Source organism: Neopsephotus bourkii, unplaced genomic scaffold, assembly GCF_033783945.1.
Source record: "Neopsephotus bourkii isolate Nb327-2 ecotype Australia unplaced genomic scaffold, CSIRO-AGI_Nbou_v1 NB_962, whole genome shotgun sequence".
In the NCBI taxonomy this organism is placed as follows: Eukaryota; Metazoa; Chordata; class Aves; order Psittaciformes; family Psittacidae; genus Neopsephotus; species Neopsephotus bourkii.
This window is the reverse complement of record NW_026901456.1, coordinates 9010214-9029762: the sequence shown is the minus strand read 5'-3', so window position 1 is coordinate 9029762 and position 19549 is coordinate 9010214. Positions and strand designations below refer to the sequence as shown.

Sequence of the window (19549 nt, the reverse complement as noted above, 5' to 3'; positions counted from 1 at the left end):
AATACAGCCCCTCAGTTAAGCTTAGAAAACATTCTCCTGTTAAAGTAGCTTTGGCTAAAATAGATGAAGCAATCACTCCTTAAAAGTTCAACAGAAGTCACAGCAGCAGAGAATTTGATTTCTTTTTAAAACATGTATATTTAGAACTGTAACGCTTACAATTTCATTAAACAATCTTAGTACAATGTGTTTGATCTAACAGTATATTACAGAACAATGTGAAAAATGATTTAATAGCAAACCATGAAAATGGAATTAATTGTAATACCTGCAGTGTCAAAGTCACTAACTTGTTACCTTTTCCAGTCAAAGAATCCCAGGAGTCATTCACACTAAATGATGCTTTGGGTTTTATCCAGAATAAAATGGTATGATTTCCACAGAGATAGGACATTCCTTCACAGAAAGAAGATGCATGACAGTTTTAGCTAGTAGGTCTACTTTATACATCTATTTAGGCGTATTTTTTAAAAACAAAAAATAATAATAATTAAAAAAAAATGTTTAGACCAGTGCAGGGTGTCTATTCATTTTTCAACTTAATTGCTATTCTTTTGGGAAAGATCATTTAGTTTTTTCTTTCCCTTTATAATTTAGCAGAACCTGAGTTTAGAGGAAAAAAAACAAAACCAAACCCAAAACCACCGACAATTAACTTTTCTAATGAGCAGTTCCTCACTTTAGTTTTACTAACAAGTATTTGATATGGGACAGTTTTCCTCTGTGGAGTCTGTTGACAACGCACCATTATAGATCTGCAAGTAGAAAAGGTCATTCTCACATTAAACGCACAAGTTTCAATATCAGAAGCAGGACATCGGGAGTTGTAATTTTTCCAGTCACAGGTGGATTTGCAACATTCACAAAAATTACACTTTTTTTATTTTTACATTTTTTGTATTTACATTTCAGATATAAATAATGAAATTCTTTAAGTTACATGTTTTAACTTTGCTTCACAATTATTCTACATCTGCAAGCTTTCCTGTATCAAACCAACCTCTTTCTTCCATCATGAATGCGGAAGTCTGGCCTCTAATCAGTAATAATTACACTACTCCTTTATGATGAAAGGTTGACTGTTCAAGTATCACATCATACTGAAATTTTTGCCCCAATTTAAAAATTGAGGCAGCAAACCAAGCCACTTAGAAATGGTAATAAAAGGAATTAATCTGGGAATTCAATAAGCCAAATATTTTATTATTAAATTCTATCAATATCTTTGGTAAGAACTATGCAAGAGGATGACCCAACCCCCACCCCAAAAACATCATACGTGACATCACAGTGTCTACTCTGTGAAGGAGAAAGCCTCAAAAAATGAAGGAATTTTGTTCAGTTAAGATTGTTTATAGCAGTAGCTCTTCCATGCATCTAAGTATGCAAATGATGGAAGTTTAGTAAAAAATTGCAATGGCAGGAATTAGTAGTGATAAACAAACAAAAAACCAACAGAAAAACAACTATTACACCAGGGAATGTGCTGTTGTACGCTTTGTTGTGTTTCTGGCACATGTGGAAAGGCTTGTAAATTACTAAAATAAAAATCCAAGATTTGGATAATTACATCGTCCAACTCTAAATTCTAAAATATGTAGGAAGCATGAAACGAATCTCTCAGTTGCCAGTCAAAAAAATAAAGAAGTGGTCCAAATATTTGGATTTTTTGCTTTTGTTGCCCTGTGTTGTGAAGCAGGATGTGACTGAAGGGAGAAAACCCAATAGCTCACACGAAACCTACTAAAGTGGCGATATAAACTAGCTGACACAAGCTTCACTGTACATTTAAATTGATACAATTGTCTGGTGCTTCCATGGCCAGTACATGTTGAGTGCCACAGATCTCCTTAGAGTTAAGAGCATTACAAGAAAGACTAATCGGGGTCATAATCCTTTAAAGTGCTTTCATATCCAGTTTCTAATGGGTTTTGTTTTCCATATTTTCATAGAGTTGTCACGTGACACTGACTTCCAGAACGTGGTCGTCCTTGCTGGGAATGACAAGTATTTGCATACCCATGCTGCAGTTGAATACCTGACCAGATGAGAAGGGTTGCAGACGGGGCATTGGCAAACCTTTGTGTTCCCCACTAGCTGCAGAATGCAAGCTACCTCTGCTCCTGATGCTGCTGCTGTCAGCTTGATCATCCACATTCTTGTCCACAGAGAGGTTATCATTTTCAATCCAGCTATCTGTTTAAAACAAAATCCTGCAGTTTTATTCCATGGAGTGGTTAAACAACTTTAATCAGAGCTCAGATACACAGTCAGCTTGCCACATGTTAGCAGTTACTAGTAATTTCTGCTGATGTTAATAGCCTGTGCACACTTTTGGCCAGCAACAGAGGTCTAACAGAGTGAATTAGATTGGTTTCTAAGGAGAATTTAAGTAGCATTACCTCACATTTGTCACAGGCTAGAAGGGTGCACAGAGTTCCTGGAGCTCTGCTGACAAATGCTAAGCTTTTCGTAGGACTGAATTCTCAACTACAGCTCTGGGACTACTCAGCAGTATAGATAAACAAACTAGGTGGCTGTGGCAATTTAACCTCTTCATCCAATATGGTTTATATGCCACAAATTTTCAACAGTGCTTCTATTTCATAGAATCATAGAATGGTTTGGGTTGGAAGGGACCTTAAAGATCATCTAGTTCCAACCCCCCTGCCATAAGCAGGGACACCTCTTGCTAGACCAGGCTGCTCAAAGCTCTATCCAACCTGGCCTTCAACATTTAATCCTTTCAAAAACTGGGGGAAAAAAAATTAATTCTAAAAAGCTAATGAAGACACGGTAGATGTGCAGTTTACAGACAAAACCACAGGATTAGAGGGCTATCAAATATTTTTGACTTGATTATAAATCTACTGGCAACTAATTTGCACAGTAATATTTTAAGAAACTATAAGAAAACACATTATTATTCCTCCTCACAGAGGAATAAGGCTGCAACCCAAATTCAAAGTTCCCCTTAGAGCGACATTTTGTAAGTTTCAAGTTAGAACTGTGCATAAGTTAAACAGCAAAGACACCTATGAGTAGTTGGTCAATGTAATTCCTAGCCTTGCTTCTGTCTTTACACAGAACGTAAGAGAAGCAGAATCATTTATGTAAGTAGCCATGTAGTTAAGACAGCTTTACCAGCATCAAGTTGTGTGGAGTGAGCAGAATGGTGAGGGAGGTATTTAAATAATCTGACATCAGGAAAAGGTAGGTATCCAGCAAACAGGGGCATCACTTCCATGTAGACTTTGTGAGTTGCTTGAGCTGCTACAGGCATCGATATCACACCAGAACTTTTTCCACAGACTGCCCAGTTACTACTGTTGTCAGCAACTGCAAGAATAAAGAGCAAACACTATAAAGATCTTTTCTGAGAAATGAAGAAGACTCAGTACAGTCTTAGAGCACTTTTAAAATTAGTATTTTAGCAGTATCTAAAAGCTCATCTGTGCAAAGCTGTGCAAGGTAATTAAAAACAGCCCTACCTAAAAGGTAGCACAGTTGGGCCTCTAGCAGTTCAGACTGGATGGATATTCTACTTGAAGACAGATTAATGATGAAAACATTCTCAGTCTAGCAAAGTGACTATTGCTGAGCAGCCATATTCACAATACAAGAATATATGCCATAGAAAGCCTGGCACATTATCATTATCAAGAGGAAACTACTGGGGAATTTTGTCAATATACTAAAGAAAAATATTCTTACCCTCATACATCAGTTTTGTTGTGCAATATCCATCTGATTCCGTTAATGCTTCATCTCTGTCAACTTCTGAGAGGTCAACAAGTCGGGTGATTGACACCTCTAAAGAGCAGAGTGAGCCTGTTTTACAATACTCTGCCCCCACTGGTGGGAAAATTTCAGTCTTCACATGATACAGTGTCTGTCAGGAAGAAAACAGTGCTGTTATCAAGAAAAAAGAGGTGTTTTATTTGTGTTTAAACTGAACTGGACAATTGATACAGAACAAACTTAAACATCCACATCCTATTAAATATTTTTAGTAACAAATTCAGCTGTAAGTAATGCTCACTTCATTATCTTCCTCAGTTTGAGAAAATAATCAAGCCGAATTTGATTCGATCTATTTCTGATACTAGCAGCAGACACACCATTTTCCCCTCCAGTTCTGTGCTTTAACTCAGCCTTTCAATGCTCCTAAATGGACAATAATATTACTATTTAAACAACATAGTATTAAAAATGTTTCTTGGCTCCTCACTTCCCAGACACATGCTCAAATTCTGATTAATACAGAATTGCTTCATCACTCCTACCATCACTGTCCCCACAATAATGGTGCCCACGTTATCAAAGAGCTAATTTTTAATTACTATGAAAATTAAATTTCTATGAACCCCCCACACTGTTTAGCACAGTTAGTTCTCTTTAAAAACTCCACAAAGATGCTGATTACATGTGCCACCACATGCTACTTATGTGCCAGTAGGTAAAAAAAAAAACCCACAACCAACTTAAAATATTGCTCAATGCCAGCTTGTAATAGGCAAACAGACAAAAGGATTTGACCAAATGAGAATCTTATCATGTTGCTACTTTCTACCCAAGCATCACAAAGGGTAGCACAAAACTGAATTAAGAGATGAGATTAAATAATGTTGATATAATTTTGTATTAAAGTGATTCTGTCTAATCTATAATCTTCCTAGCTGATGAAAGGAATAAAAAGTTTGTCCATAAAGGGAAAGAAGAAACATTTAAGATAATGGCCTAGAAAACACTAAATATTTCATTAGGGGAACTCATCCCAAGCACTAAAAACCCAACTAAAATGCTTTTAATAGCAAAGATTTTTTGGAAATTGCAATTTGCTTTGAAGAGCACAGTCTTAAACCTGCAGGGAAAAAGCAGCTCAGTAATCTACGGGCAGTCTCCATGGCACAAACCCAGGAAGGTAAAAACACAATAAAAAAATGAAACAACATTAAATACACTTGTACAAGTACTTGTGCTTCCTCCCCACAGTCCAGTGGCAACTATATAATTCTACCATAGCATATGAAGCTTCAATTCTCCTGTTCAACAAACTGGCTTTGCAATGATTCAGTGTCAGTAGCAATGTCATCAGCTAAACAGAAGTGGTTTTAATGTATCTCTTGAATTTCCCTTTCCACATATTAGGAAACCATATTCACTTAACATATGCTATACTTAGAAGAGAGTACTTACAAAAAAATTTTCCAGTTGGAATTCATAAGTGAACGGCTTCAGGGTAATAGACTGTTCTTCAGAGGTAGCGGGACAAAAGCTGACTGAAAACAGGCACTGCAAGGAGAGAGGAAGCTCTTTTGTCCACCTCAATTCCCATACAAAGAATATCGATTGCTTACTGTATATGACCTGAAAAAGAATGTTTATAGTATTAGCTCCTTCCTTCCTCTGAGAAAGGAGTGGAAGTGCACATGCATAAGTTTGTCTGTTCTGCCATTAATATCGTTTATAAAAACAAATTACCTGTTTAGTGTTAAATAAATCATTAAGGAAAATATACAACCAAAATAATGACTTGTTGATTTTTTAACAAGGCATGCCTAATTAAAAGGGATACATTTCACTGTCAGAATGAACGTTTCAAAAGGGACTAGTTCACAAATCATGTATGCGTTAAAAATATTTTATTCAAAAGCCCAATTTAACAAAAGATTAATAATGTTTGTGTATAGTTTTCCTAGGCACCAAGAACAACCGATTTAATATCATGTTCAGACTGAAAGGCTAAAAGAAACATCACGGGGACTGTTTTGCAACTTAACTAGTTTACAGCTGTATTTAATTGGAAAACAGTCTCTACCTTATTTTTTTTTCCTAAAACCTCATGACAAACTGTAGCTGTAAAATGAGCATATTAAATGTTAACAGTGATATTAGTGATACTACATTTGTATAGCTGTTGTTCAAACAAGTATGTAGTACTTTGCATGAGGCAAATGACCAAGTTTGAAAATGTACCTAATAATCTTAGCAACTTTTAGGACTTAATCCAAGATCTACAGGTGTAAATGCCTTCTAAAGCATCTTTAAGACTCAGAGGACTACAAAGGTCTGAGCTAACATCAGCTATCCAGCCTTACTTACTACAAAATCTATGCGTGTAAGTTGTAACAAGAACTTTCATCTAGCTGTTCTGCCAATGAGCTCATAAACCACCAAGTGAATCTTTTACCTGTTGAGATTCAGGGTTCAGAGGTATCAGCTGCAAATCCCTACAGTCCGCAGAATTTTTCAGGCTGTTGTCTGAAAGCTGGAAAGAGAGGTCTGACAAATTCTGTACACAGACTTGCACGTATTTCCTGAAAAACATGACACAGTTTGTTTAACAGAAGTTGGACAGTTATACTAAAAGAGTACATGTCCATAAATTGCTTTCAAAGTACACAGCTCAAGCAAGAACAGAATGGGAGGTTTATTTGTTTCTTTCAATCTGTTCCTCAATGCTTCTGAGTCTATAGAAACAAGGCTGTAAACCAAAGAACAGAGGAGTGCCACAAGGATGACAAGGGGGCTAGAGCACTGCCTGTATGAAGACATGCTAAGAAAGTTTGGGTTGTTCAGCCTGGAGAGGAAACAGCTGTGTAGACACTTCATAGCAGCCTTCCAGTATCTGAAGGGAGCCCACAAGGATGCTGGAGAGGGACTCTTCATTAGGGACTGTAGTGACAGGAAAAGGGGTAATGGATAGGGGAAGTTCAGGTTAGATATAAGGAAGAAGTTCTTTACTGTGAGAGTGGTGAGGTACTGGAACAGGCTGCCCAAGGAAGTTACGAATGCTCCATCCCTGGCAGTGTTCAAGGACAGTTTGGACAGGGTGACATGGTCTAGGGTGAGGTGTTCCTGCCAATAGCAAGGGAGTTGGAACCAGACAATTTTAAGGTCCTTTCCAACTCAAACCATTCTATGAAGAACGACACAGAAACAAGCTAGCTTGATTTATCTTGTGGTCTTATTTCCGGAATAGCTGAAACCACAAATTGGTTTTACTGTCATGAAAGGACACTAGCAGAAATACACAAGCTTCCAATGGGAAGCTGTACAAGATAACAAAAGCCCAGTAAAAAAAAAAAAAAAAAAGCTGCTATAAATGTTACTTATGAAACTCCAGCTCCGTATTTTGTAGGAAGAAAGAAACAATAAATACTTAATGAGTACATTACCGTTTGCCAGCTGACAATAAGGAATGCTTGGCATTAAAAGGTATGCAGAATGTTAATGCAATAATAGTGGAGTAAATTGACCAAGGACAATCAATGGTTACCTAAAGGAAAGAGAGAACAAAGAAGCTCTTATTTGTAATGGTCTTTGACATAATGATTTTGCTTTTCTTCTCATTTCTAAGCAAAACTTTTCTCAGCAAGTGTCTACAGCTAATGCACCCAGAAGGGGAAGAAGGGGAAAGAAAAAATAAATAATCAGTATGTAAAAAAATAATCTCACAAAATATTAGGGTTTTGTTTTCCTCTCTGCAGATTTTAAAATCTCAATGAAACTTTTCCCATGGAAACTGGCATACCCAGTTCTGAAGACTAGAAATAAAGGAAGGGGAATAGAAGGACACTAAAACACTTAGCATTTTAATACAATAATCTGATAAAAGGTCAGTATCAAAGACATTGCTATTAGATCCATTACTGAAATGTCTTGATAATACTTGCATATATTAAATAAAAGCTCCAAATACTTGAAAATTGTATTTAATATTTAACTTAAAACAAGATGCTTAACTGAAGAATTTCTCCTGAAGTAAATGCTGCTATTCTTTCACCTGTAAAGCATATGCATTTAACAACATATTTCTATATGCAGAACAATAAAAAAAAAATAAACATTTTTTGTCATGTCACATTTTAGCAATGCCGATCTATACCTATTCCTGTTTACCTGACTCTTCACACACAAGGATATGTGGCAGCGTGCTTGGTCAGTTTTAACAAGGAGTAACACTGTGAAAGTTGGTACTCCTTGTTAAGATCATTTCGTTGCCAGCTGAAGAGCTTCTTTACATACTGCTTATTTTATTCACCCTTCATAATTATAATGAAGAGAAAATGTTACCTCCAACTAAATAATGTGACAGCTTGAAGCGCTACAGTGTTAAGCACCTCAACACAGCATACAGCTTCTTTGCAAGTGGAAGAAATACCTTCCCCATGACTTAGAAGGGAAAAATTGAAGAACACCTATAGCACCTTTTACAAAGACATGAGTGTCCTTAATCCTATGTAAACTCTGAGCATTATTAGAACATTAAATCTCAGATAGCTGGCCAGTGGAACAGCTGGCAGTAAACAGTATATATTTCTGCTTATGTTTATATTTTCCTCTACATTTGTAACATCTGCTACAGTTTCTGCATGTACATCTTTTAAGGGAAATTGGTTCAGTGCAAGCTCTCCCCTGCCCCATCACCACCACTTCCATTTTGTGAAGAGTATGCCCTTGTGATTGAATACATTTCATAATAAAACTGTTAAATTACATCTTACTTTTTGGTCAACAGCAGCCATGCAGTTGTCCTGTTTCTGCTTCTCTTTGCTTTTTCTGTGAACTTCTTTATTGGTAGTATTTTCTTTCTCCACTACAGATTGTGCAGCTGATGGTAAGTACATGACTTCTAGCTCAAATTCAATTACATGGTATGCAGGAGCCACTGGCAAACTGATGCTTGTGATCTTTTCAGAAGACTGAATCCTCAATGGTGATTCTGAGATCTTCTCTATAGTTATGTAGAATGGGGAAAAGTAAGATTTAAAACCCATTCATCCCTTCCCAATTTTCATTTTAATCTGTACTTACACAATGAAATTAGTCTAAAAATTTATAGAAAAATATGCAGTGCCATAGGCATTTCCTAGCAGGACCTCCGTGTCTGCAAAACCAGCAACAAGAAACCATGTTATATAACTCCACAGTAATCTCTTCAAATGAGCTATAATATATGCATCTTAAATACCACTGTTCACAACTTCCCAATAGCAACACTCTGTCCTTATAAGCTGCAGGAAGGTAACCACCACATTCCATGTAATAGACCCTTCCAATGTTCAAGAAGGAACTAAGAGAACAATTTGATAACAAACTTCAAACAGGCTGAGGAGCTACATTAGTCCATTGCGATATCTACTAGTTTCTTCGTCATGCACCTCCCTAGTCTCATAATGTTAAAAATATAATGAAAAAAACCTTACAACTTACTGAACACACATGTGCATGACCAAAAATACACACATACACATGATTAATCATCTGTCTTTAAAGTACTATACATGGGGTGCCTCTGCATAGTCTATTTTAATCTTCGTCAAGTCTTCTAAGACTGTTCTTCCCATTTATGTAAAAGTTGCTTGTGTTTGAGCAACTAAGGAGACTATAGAGTACTTATGCTCAGAAAAAAGGGAACTGGGATCTCATCTGTTTAAATGAAACACTGGCCAAAGGAAATGCTCTATTTATTTACATAAGGCACAACCTAAGAAACCTACTTACAACTACTTAACAATAAACATGGTCTAGTTAAGAGAGCCCACGTAGTAATAAAAGATAGCCATGATTCTCTTGGAAATCATGACAGATACTCACCTTGGCAGCAGTTTCACCATGCCTACCAAATTACACCAATGAAAGTAAAAGCTGTCCAGCTATGTTTGCTGCAAAGTTCACACTACTACTTTGAGGGTCAAAGTTTAAGACCTTTCCTGCACTGAAGTATTCAAGTGCAAGTCACCAGAATTGTTCTTAATAACAACTATTGAAAAAGACAGCATCAGTGTTCTTAATGTAAGTACAGGTTTACTTCAGGATTACTGAATTTTCAGCCATTTAAAGATTATTAATTTTTACTTTCTTGCTTACCCCTGGTGTTGGAATAGATCACTGCCTTGCTCTCCGGATGGTACAGAATAGGCATGGCATCTGCATTACTGAGCTGCAAAGTGTCCCCATTCTTCATGGTGTAGTGACCAGTAGTCACTGTGAATTTCACCTTCTGGGGAATGCCAGCCAAAAGGCTATCTGAAGAAGAAAAAAAAATTGTTAACAGGTTCCAGTACTCACCAGCAGATGATTACAATGCACTGCTAAGGTTTCTTAGCAATATTCCCAGACAATTTGTCACACGTTTGGGTAACTTGAAAGTGTGGGGGTTTGGTGCTATACAACACATTAAGCCTAGCTCAGATACACTGGTGTGAAGAAACCAGTTGTTTCAACTTAGTGAACAAACTCCCTGTTCCTTGGATGGCTTGGATTAGCTGGCTCACATCCTATGTAGCTTTAGCAACACAGAACCCAGTGAAATACAGTAATCCCCAATTTTACTATTATTTTTGTTAAGCTCTTCAGGTTGTAGACAGCTTTATATTTTTGCACCTACAATGCCAGTCATATCCACATGCTGTATTTATATAATCAACAAGAATGCCACACTCTCCAATATCTGTATCACAATCATCAATTTCATAGGGGTGGCTAATCTGATTAATGCCCAATATGCCTGTCCTTCCTTCACCACATGCTGCAACCACTGTAACTAGAATGACAGTACAAAATGCATATTAACTCAACTGTTTCAGTTAATAGCCTGAAAACAAAATCACTGCTCAATTCTACTTATAAACTTTAATAAACTCTATAACAATTTGATGTCATTACTGTGCAGATGCTATCCATGAAGCTAAATGATTTGAATTTTTGTTGAGGGACTGTAGTGATAGGACAAGGGGTAACAGGTTAAAATTTAAACAGGGAAAGTTTAGATTGGATGTAAGGAGGAATTTCTTTACTGTGAGGGGGGTGAGGCACTGGAATGGGTTGCCCAAGGAAGCTGTGAATGCTCCATGCCTGGTGGTGTTCAAGGCCAGGTTGGACAGAGCCTTGGGTGACACGGTTTAATGTGAGGTGTCACTGCCCATGGGACAGAGGTTGGAACTAGATATCTTAAGGTCCTTTCCAACCCTAACTATTCTATGAATCTATGAATCTAAGTAATGCTCACCTTCCTGTGAAATCAATGCACATATTTAGTAATAAATTTCAATAAATTAGTATTGTCACCTCTCGTACACAATCCCAGCTTCCTGTAAATACCAAAGAGACTGCAGCATTGCAGAATTATACAATAAGGAGCTCAGTCATTTGCAAATTTAAGTAGTCACTTCTAACCAGTATGGCAGCTCAAACTACACCTGATTTTTAAGTGACAATACATGTTCCAACTCCAGGAATTATTGAAAACTAGGCATCACTGACAGGGCATACTTGATGGATAATTTGAAAAGCGAGAATTTAAGACTCAAAAGTAAGGCAAAAAAAATTCTGAGTAATTTTCAAGACAGAAAACACTTTAGTCCAATGAGAATACAACAGAAATCATCGAAACAACTTCAGCTTAGCAACTATACCTACCAGTCATCGGTTCCACTTTTAGCTGGGGCTCCTGAGAATATACATCATACTGCGCAATTGGGTAAATATGAAGAAGGACAAACTGTACTTTTCCCACTGAAGTGCACAGCTGCCTGAGTGTGTACGTCCCAGGTTCTTTGGCCTTTGAAAAAAAACAAAACCAAAAAACAAAACCAAAAACATTTGAATAGGTTTTTCAGTTTAGGAAAAGGTTCTGGAAGAAACCCTCTACTAAAGAACAGCATGTTTCCAGCTTATTTTTATCAGATGCTTTGCATTCGTAAATTAAAATGACAGACTACTTTTCTGAATAAGTGACAAGATTTTCACAAAGGATCCCCTTTCACCCCATCAACAGAGAAGCTCTAGAGTGCTGGCTAATTCAAGAAAAAAAACCAATAAGTAACAAGTACCAATAGCCAGCATAACTACTAGAGCAGTTATGCTGTCAAATTGTTATTTTGGGGTGCTTTTCATCTTGCTTGTTGGTTGCTTCCCTCCCCCTCCAAATGCCACATACATTAAAATATAATAATATTTATTAAATACTGAAATGGTATTTAGCAAGCACTGAAGTACTCATCTGGCTAACATTCATAAAATCCTATGTTCTATGAAGCACAGCTTTTAATTCAAGCTAACAATTTCACACACTCCCCAGCCCACACGCTGTCTGAATGCTTACAGAGAAGTTATACACACATATTGAATTTCAAATTCTTCCCTTACCCTGAATAACAGGATTCTGGATGTTTTTTTATAACATAAAAAACAAATCTGTAACATCTGCTAGTATATTTATTCTTGATTCTATTTGTTCTTAGGTACTACTACTGGGGAATAGGAAATGTTTTTTTTTTCCATGTGACATTTTACCAAGTGTAATACATATTGATGCTGGATATAACTACACCTACAGAAGAAGTTGTGGAGAAAAGCTCTAACAGCTTAGCATTCAAATTTCACTGTTATTTACAAAGCAAACCCTGACTGAAATTCAGTATTATGCATTTTTACATTAGATACCGAATCTGAACCCTTGAATACTTCATAAACAGAAAAGCAACGCTTTTGTATATAAACATACTTCAAACCTCAACATGGGATAGGAATCAGTCTGAAGAATTTAGATAATGCTTTCTGATCTCTATTAAAGCTTTAAAAAGTACACTGGAAGATTGCTATCAGCATAAATAATCAGCCTAAGATCCTCAGAGAGAACCAAACTCCCTCTGCATCTTAGAAGCACAGTCACTGTTCTCACTGCAGAAGTAGTGCAATTAAGTATTACTGTAAGGAAATTTAGAACACAAGTTGTCAGCAGTTTCTCTCCTCTGGCTGGCTATGTAACCCAGTAGAAGTGACACAGTGTACTACTACAGCGATAATCGATTTTTAGTATATATTCTGTAAATACTGGAACTCAAATCTACTGAAGCTTTCAGCATGTTAGGTCAAAATTGTAACATATTCAGTACTTAAGAGCAGATAAACCATGCTTTGAACAACTGTATAAAATTAAGTAGGATTCACACCAAGCAGTCCTTCCATGAAAATTTCTTTGAAGAAAGGTTAGGAAAAAGAAAAGCTACAAGCATAAGGCTGTCTATCCTCCAAGAGCTACCAGAATCATGCAGAACAAGGCAAGTTTAAAGCAGCGCTGCGTCTAGCTTTTCATCCATATCTCTTTTTCCATAGTTTCAGATTGATTACTGATCCCACTAAGCCAAAATGCCTGCTCAGAATGCAGCCTCTAACAGCCTTCTCCTAGTAAGGCTCCTTCACCTGAAATCCAGTTCTACATACATGTTCATTTCTTTGACAGAAAACTACATTTGCAAGCACCAAGACCTCTGACATCTTCGAACCCCATTAATTTGTCCCAATCCTTTAAAAGAATGAGAAATCTAAAAAACTAGGTCAGTAGGTAGGTTCGAATGACATGACTGCCATTTCACATTGTATCATCAGGGATTTGAGCTCAAGTTCTATCTTGAGATACCTGCTATCCACACAGGTTCCACAAATGCACGTGCGCACATTGAACCAAGCACACCTCTCTACTGCTTTCTGCCCCAGTGCTGGAGGAATGGAAAGGCAGAGTACGTAAGGCTACAGAAAGCTTCACTCTAAACAAAGTTCCTATGACAAGTCAGAAATTAACAATTAAGAAAAAATTAAAATCCCAGGTGTGGATAACTTAAAATATGCTAAGAATAGTGGGGAAACCTCCTGGCCAGTTCTCTCTAGCTATTAATTTTTAGTCATCAAAAGCATATACATAGATTCTTATTTCAAAATGAGTTTAGAAAGGGACTAAAGCTAATGTAAACCAATTAGAAAATGGCAAAGCTAGCAGGTATATATATACACACCATATGTGACTGCAAAACACTTTCTTTCTTCACAGCATAGAAGGAAAAGACCTTAAGATCATCTAGTTCCAACCCCCCTGCCATGGGCAGGGACACCTCACACTAAAGCATGTCAACCAAGGCTCTGTCCAACCTGGCCTTGAACACCACCAGGCATGGAGCATTCACAGCTCCCTTGGGCAACCCGTTCCAGTGCCTCACCACCCTTACAGTAAAGAACTTCTTCCTTATATCCGATCTAAACTTCCCCTATTTAAGTTTTAACCCGTTACCCTTTGTCCTATCACTACAGTCCCTAATGAAGAGTCCCTCTCCAGCATCCCTATAGCCCCCCTTCAGATACTGGAAGGCTGCTACGAGGTCTCCATGCAGCCTTCTCTTCTCCAGGCTGAAGAGCCCCAACTTTCTCAGCCTATCTTCATACGGGAGGTGCTCCAGTCCCCTGATCATCCTCATGGCCCTCCTCTGGACTTGTTCCAACAGTTCTGTGTGCTTTATATGTTGAGGGCACCAGAACTGTACACAATACTCCAAGTGAGGTCTCACAAGAGCAGAGTAGAGGGGCAGGATCACCTCCTTCGACCTGGTGGTCACCATATCCTTTCCAATAGAGGGTGGATAATGTTCCTAAAATGAAGCAGCTGTGAAGTATTTGTTGCAGTCCTCATAATGCTACCTTACCCTTATTAATCATTCTGATGTTATACTGAATTTCTTGGCATTTTCTCACTTAAATTTTCCCTACACTTACGTTCATTACTGTAGCACTGAACTCTGAATACTTCCCTATGAAGGGTTACAGAGGTGAGGATATACATAGAAACTATTTAAAGAAACCCAAAGAACAGAACAGCATGATAGTTGAGGCCAGAATTTCCTACTCCTGGAATGCTAAACAGATGGCGAAGTCTTGTTTTTGAAAATGTCTGACATTTCAATTCCTAGGATTAAGTCATCAGGTAAATACCCTTCCTCATTTCATTAAACTAAGTAAACAAACCACAGACCAGCAAAGTACAAGGCCACAGAATGAGTAGCAGTTAAAAACAAAACAAACCAACACCACAACCAACAGGTCTGGTACTCAAGGCCTGCTGATCTAGTTACTATGCATCTAGTGGTAACACAATGTAAACAGAAGTCATAAGCACTTCAGTCCTTAAATATTTCAGCAGTTACTGCGAGTACTTCGCCTGGTGGCAGAGAATGGAAAGAAAAAAAATATTACTCCAATTATAAAGCTGACTTAGAGTGAATGTGTAAGTCAGGAGTTGAGAGAATTTCATATACACCACTATATGGCAGAAGCAGGGCTGTAATGGCTCTAACGCCATTTTCTGAGGATGGCATTTAGATGGCGAAACTTTTCTCTTCATGGGTGTTTGCTCATGCATATTTAGTATTCCTGTAGCACACAATCCTTATGTTGTCTTCTCATTCCTTATATGATGAAGATGAATAATGGGGGCAATTTTAATTCTGACATCTTCTAAAACGATGAGCTTTGTCATACTTCTTACAGATAGACTTACTACATCCACCAAGTGAAAAATTATTTTACCACCCTCCACAGTGAAGAACAGGCTATCAAACAAGTCTAACCACACAGTCACTTGCTAAGGGCTAGAAAATGCACTCCCATCAGTATTTTCAACATTATCCTGAATAAGCTCAACAGCAAAGGCAGACTTCATGAGTGGTACATATCTTGTATGTGAATTTATCAGTTTCATTTGTGGCAGCAATAATCAATGTTTAAGGTTTGGAAGGCCGACTCAAATCTTTGCAAATAGGAATCACCTGTACATTCTGGCACAAACACAACAGCCCTCTTTCAAGGGAAATTAAAGTCTAGAACAGCAAAATGAAAGCCAAAAGGGTAATGGCATCACTCAAGCTTCAAGAGGAAGCAATGCAGGGGCCACTTGCCAGCACTAGGTTCTTTCTCAGCCAGTGCTTTTAGTTCTTCTTACATTTGTTCAACTATAAAAACATACCTGAGTATTGAATGTGATTTTATTGACCCCTGGTTCCAGTATTAAGTTGCTGCATTTCAACACATGAGCCCCATCTTCTAAAGTCACCCCTGAGGGCATATCCAGTGAACTGCTGCTCTCTTGCCTTCGTAGTAGCATGTGCACATTTTTGCAGATTATTCCTGCTGTGTTCAAAGAGTTATCTGATGGACTCCGTTCATACATTTCGTACAGCTCCAGTGCTGGCAAGTTGTTTCTTGACAAAGGAAAGCCTGTAATTTCATTTGGAAAGCTGATAACACCATTGGAAGTTTTGTGTTTAGTGAGCCACTCAGCTGTTTTTCTGTAACTATTTTTTTCAATGCTGAAGTGAACATGGATAGCAATCTGATCCACTTGGACAGGGATGGGCATTTGGCTCAGCAAAGTCAACTCAATCAACAACCTTCCACCCACATGGACAACGGCATTTGGAGGGTCAAAATGCAGGGTCTTCAACTGCGCAAAGGACTGCATAGGCAATACAACCTTCTGACCTGGAAAGATAAAAAGAGGGATTTTATTCTTCTCCAGTGCTGCTGAAGATAAGCAAATCTTTTCTCTTAAAAATTTAACACCTAGTAATAAACTGATCAACAACTTTTCACAATGAATCTTTTCACAATAAATCAATACTTTCATATTTTATCTTGAGTAGAGCTGAGGCTTAAAGATGCTGATATTTGTTTTCTTACAGTTACATCTACTGCAATTTTAGTACTCAGGCTATTAAAGATGACTAAACTAAGCACTTCCAAGAAGTTCCTCGTTTCACTACTACATAAAGCGTCCTAGATGAACACAGTAGCATAAAGTGACAAACTTCCCAGAGCACATAAATCAAGAGCAAGTACAAGTGTAAGGAACTAATGACTGGGCTGGTACCTTGAGGCATAAGCTTTACCATACAAAGTGTTTTCATTCTCTTTTCTAGATTCCAAAAACCATCAGTGAGGCAGTACCAAAACTGAATTAAGAGGCAAGTCTAAAATAATGTATTACTTATGCTACATCCATTCATCAGGAAAAACTCCTGCATAGAAACGAAGTCTTCAGATTTACAGGAAGTATTTTGTATGGATTTGAATGATGATTAATATCTGAGAGCAAGGTATTAGTGACGCAGCAGGAAGAATAAAGAGAAGAGGTAACACGGTAAAAATAAGCTGCAAGTGGATGGGTACAGAATCTAACATCAAAACCAAAGGAGTATCATCACAGAGCTGCCATCTGTGCACCAGTAATGCGGAGACAAAGGTAAGTTAGGAACTGGAATAAAACTAACACAAGATAAATCATGAGCTGTCAAAGCAGAGAAACAAAGTGAAGGGAAACAAAGCCTTTCCAGTATTCAATATAAATGTTAATTACTCTCTTACCTTTGACTGTTCTTAATTATTGCAGAAGTTTTATAAAAATTCTGGAGACAACAAGAAAAGAACCATGTTGGGTCTGAAGTTATACACAAGGTAATTAAACCAATCGGAAAAAGCTTTCCAATCCACTTCTAGGGAAAGATCAGATTAGAGCATATTAAGTATTTAAGCACGATACTTACCTTGGTTCTCTTCTTGCTGATTGGCAAAATCTAGTATTTCTTGGCAAAAGTTTTTGCGTTCATTTTCTGTTAAGTGATCATCACCAGCTAAAAGACTGCTCGTTTGAAGATAACTAACAAAGTTAAGGAAATATGAGCTAGAAACCTATAACATTCAGAAATTTGACTGAGAACAAGACAGTTCAAGTACTGCTTTCCTGATCATTAAATACAAGACCTGCTTTTATCATCGCCATACTCTTCCATTAGAAAAGAAACAATGGAAGATTACCATCTGAGAATATTGCAGAATTCCTATTTTTACAGACATACTAAGATATGACCCATATTATTAACCTGTGCAATCTTCCTCCATCTAAAAAGAGTTGTGAGCATACAAAATTCATTTGACAATAGATAAATGCAGCATGCAAGTTAAAGACCTAGTGTGTTGCATTACACTGCCCAACATTTAGAACTAAATAACTTGAGTATTTGATTATATTCCAATTTACTTGGCTGAGAATCTATCAGTTGTTACAGCATCACTTACATTAAGTCATAAGATATTCTTTATACTTTTGGGTGCTGGGGATACAAATTAAGTATTTAGCTAAGAATGCAATATTACTGGCTCAGATTCTTGAAAAACATTTGCACTGAAGCAGTAAAATCTAAGAGTGTTTCAAAGTGATGTAAGAATTTTCAAAGAAGGCAGACATTCACAGTCTCCAAGTCTAGTTCTAAAAAAAAAACTAGTGAAACAAAAAGTAGCAAAGAACAACAAAACCCAAAATATACTACAAACTTAGTTGATTTTCAGCTAAAAAGTGATTTTCAGCTACAGTAAGATTTGTTGTATTTTCTAGAATGTCTGTATTTCTAGATTTCTAGAAGATTTCTAGTATTTCTGTCACTTAGAGACTAAAATATGAGCTTCTTGGACATGGAAAAACAACTGACAACAACAAAATCCAACAACTTTACAAAAAGCTAGGAAACTCTGTGACCATGCCAGTTTGGAACACCTACAGGAATTATAACTCTAGCACCAATGAAAGCCCTACCCTTCCCTGAAATCACCAAAAAATAATGAAAATTTGCAATTTTGCTAAAATACGTAATTGTGCTGTTTCTGATGCCAAAAAGAATACAACAAAACACCCAAGGCCAGTCAACAGACTTTGCTCCCTCCCGACATCTCTTATCTTGAAAGTAGGAAGAGTACAGCATCACAAATACAACTGTAGCTGATAGAGTTGGTGCATGAAAATAATGCACAGAGTATCAAAGTGAAGAATTTGAAGCCTGTCAAACATTAGGATTGAGCCAAATCATTCTCTCAAAGTATTACTTTGCATTCATGCAGCGTTTAGAGATTTCATTCACACACTGTAGACTGAGCTTTTACTCAAGGTAAAAGCAAACAACTCCCACTCCCCTTCTGAAACCGGAAATAAATTATAAAAAAAAAAAAAAAGACCCCAAAACATTAGAACAGTAACCAAAGTCACAAGATTTTCATCTTCCAAGCCTCTGTGTAACTTTTAGAAAAAGTCACAATTACAAATACCAGAAGAGTCCTTGCCAGGTCAGATACAGGATAAAGGTAGCAGCAGTACAGAAAGCAAGCCCAGAAATTAAGCTCCTTAATATAAGAAGTCACTATACTGCCATATTTACCAAATGAAAAAGCAGTACCACACAAAAACTTCCATAATAATGAAATACAAACAGAATCATAAAAAACCTCTATGGTATCTCCTGAACTAATGACAAACTTCACGCTATTTATGTTGCCCCACTCTCTAGAGCCGACACATATTTCAGCAGAAACCATATGCAAGAATTTATAAGTGAACCATATGTTAAAAAAGAAAAATGAAAAAATATGTCCTAGGTTCAGCAGTAGCAGTCATTTGTCTCCTTCTTGGTAGCTGGTGCAGTGCTGTGGTTTTGACTTTCAGCCTGGGAACAGTACTGATAACACCAGTGTTTTTAGCTCCGGCTCAGTAATGTTTACTCTGACCAAGGACTGAGTCTCATGCTCTGCCAGGGAAGAGGGGAAGCCGGGAAGAAGTAGAGACAGGACACTTGACCCAAACTAGCCAAAGAGGTATTCCATACCACAGCACATCATGCCCAGTATATATAAACTGGGGGCAGTTACCCGGAAGGGCTAGTCTGCTGCTCTG

At 37.4% G+C, this 19549-nt stretch overlaps 1 protein-coding gene across 1 annotated transcript in view; it reads right to left on the bottom strand.

Annotated features, from left to right (window-relative positions):
• Positions 1-113: 113 nt before the first annotated feature.
• The window catches only part of TRAPPC10 (trafficking protein particle complex subunit 10), a 43830-nt gene continuing 24394 nt past the window's right edge, over positions 114-19549 (bottom strand). Inside the window, exons 13-23 of the mRNA XM_061359273.1 lie at positions 17376-17488; positions 15800-16314; positions 11428-11569; positions 9877-10035; positions 8511-8740; positions 7182-7282; positions 6194-6320; positions 5200-5370; positions 3715-3892; positions 3145-3339; positions 114-2196 (exon numbers count right to left, since the gene is read on the bottom strand). Of these exons, the coding sequence (XP_061215257.1) occupies positions 1958-2196; positions 3145-3339; positions 3715-3892; positions 5200-5370; positions 6194-6320; positions 7182-7282; positions 8511-8740; positions 9877-10035; positions 11428-11569; positions 15800-16314; positions 17376-17488 (2170 nt within the window). The 3' untranslated portion in view covers positions 114-1957. The remainder of the gene's footprint in view (positions 2197-3144; positions 3340-3714; positions 3893-5199; positions 5371-6193; positions 6321-7181; positions 7283-8510; positions 8741-9876; positions 10036-11427; positions 11570-15799; positions 16315-17375; positions 17489-19549) is intronic.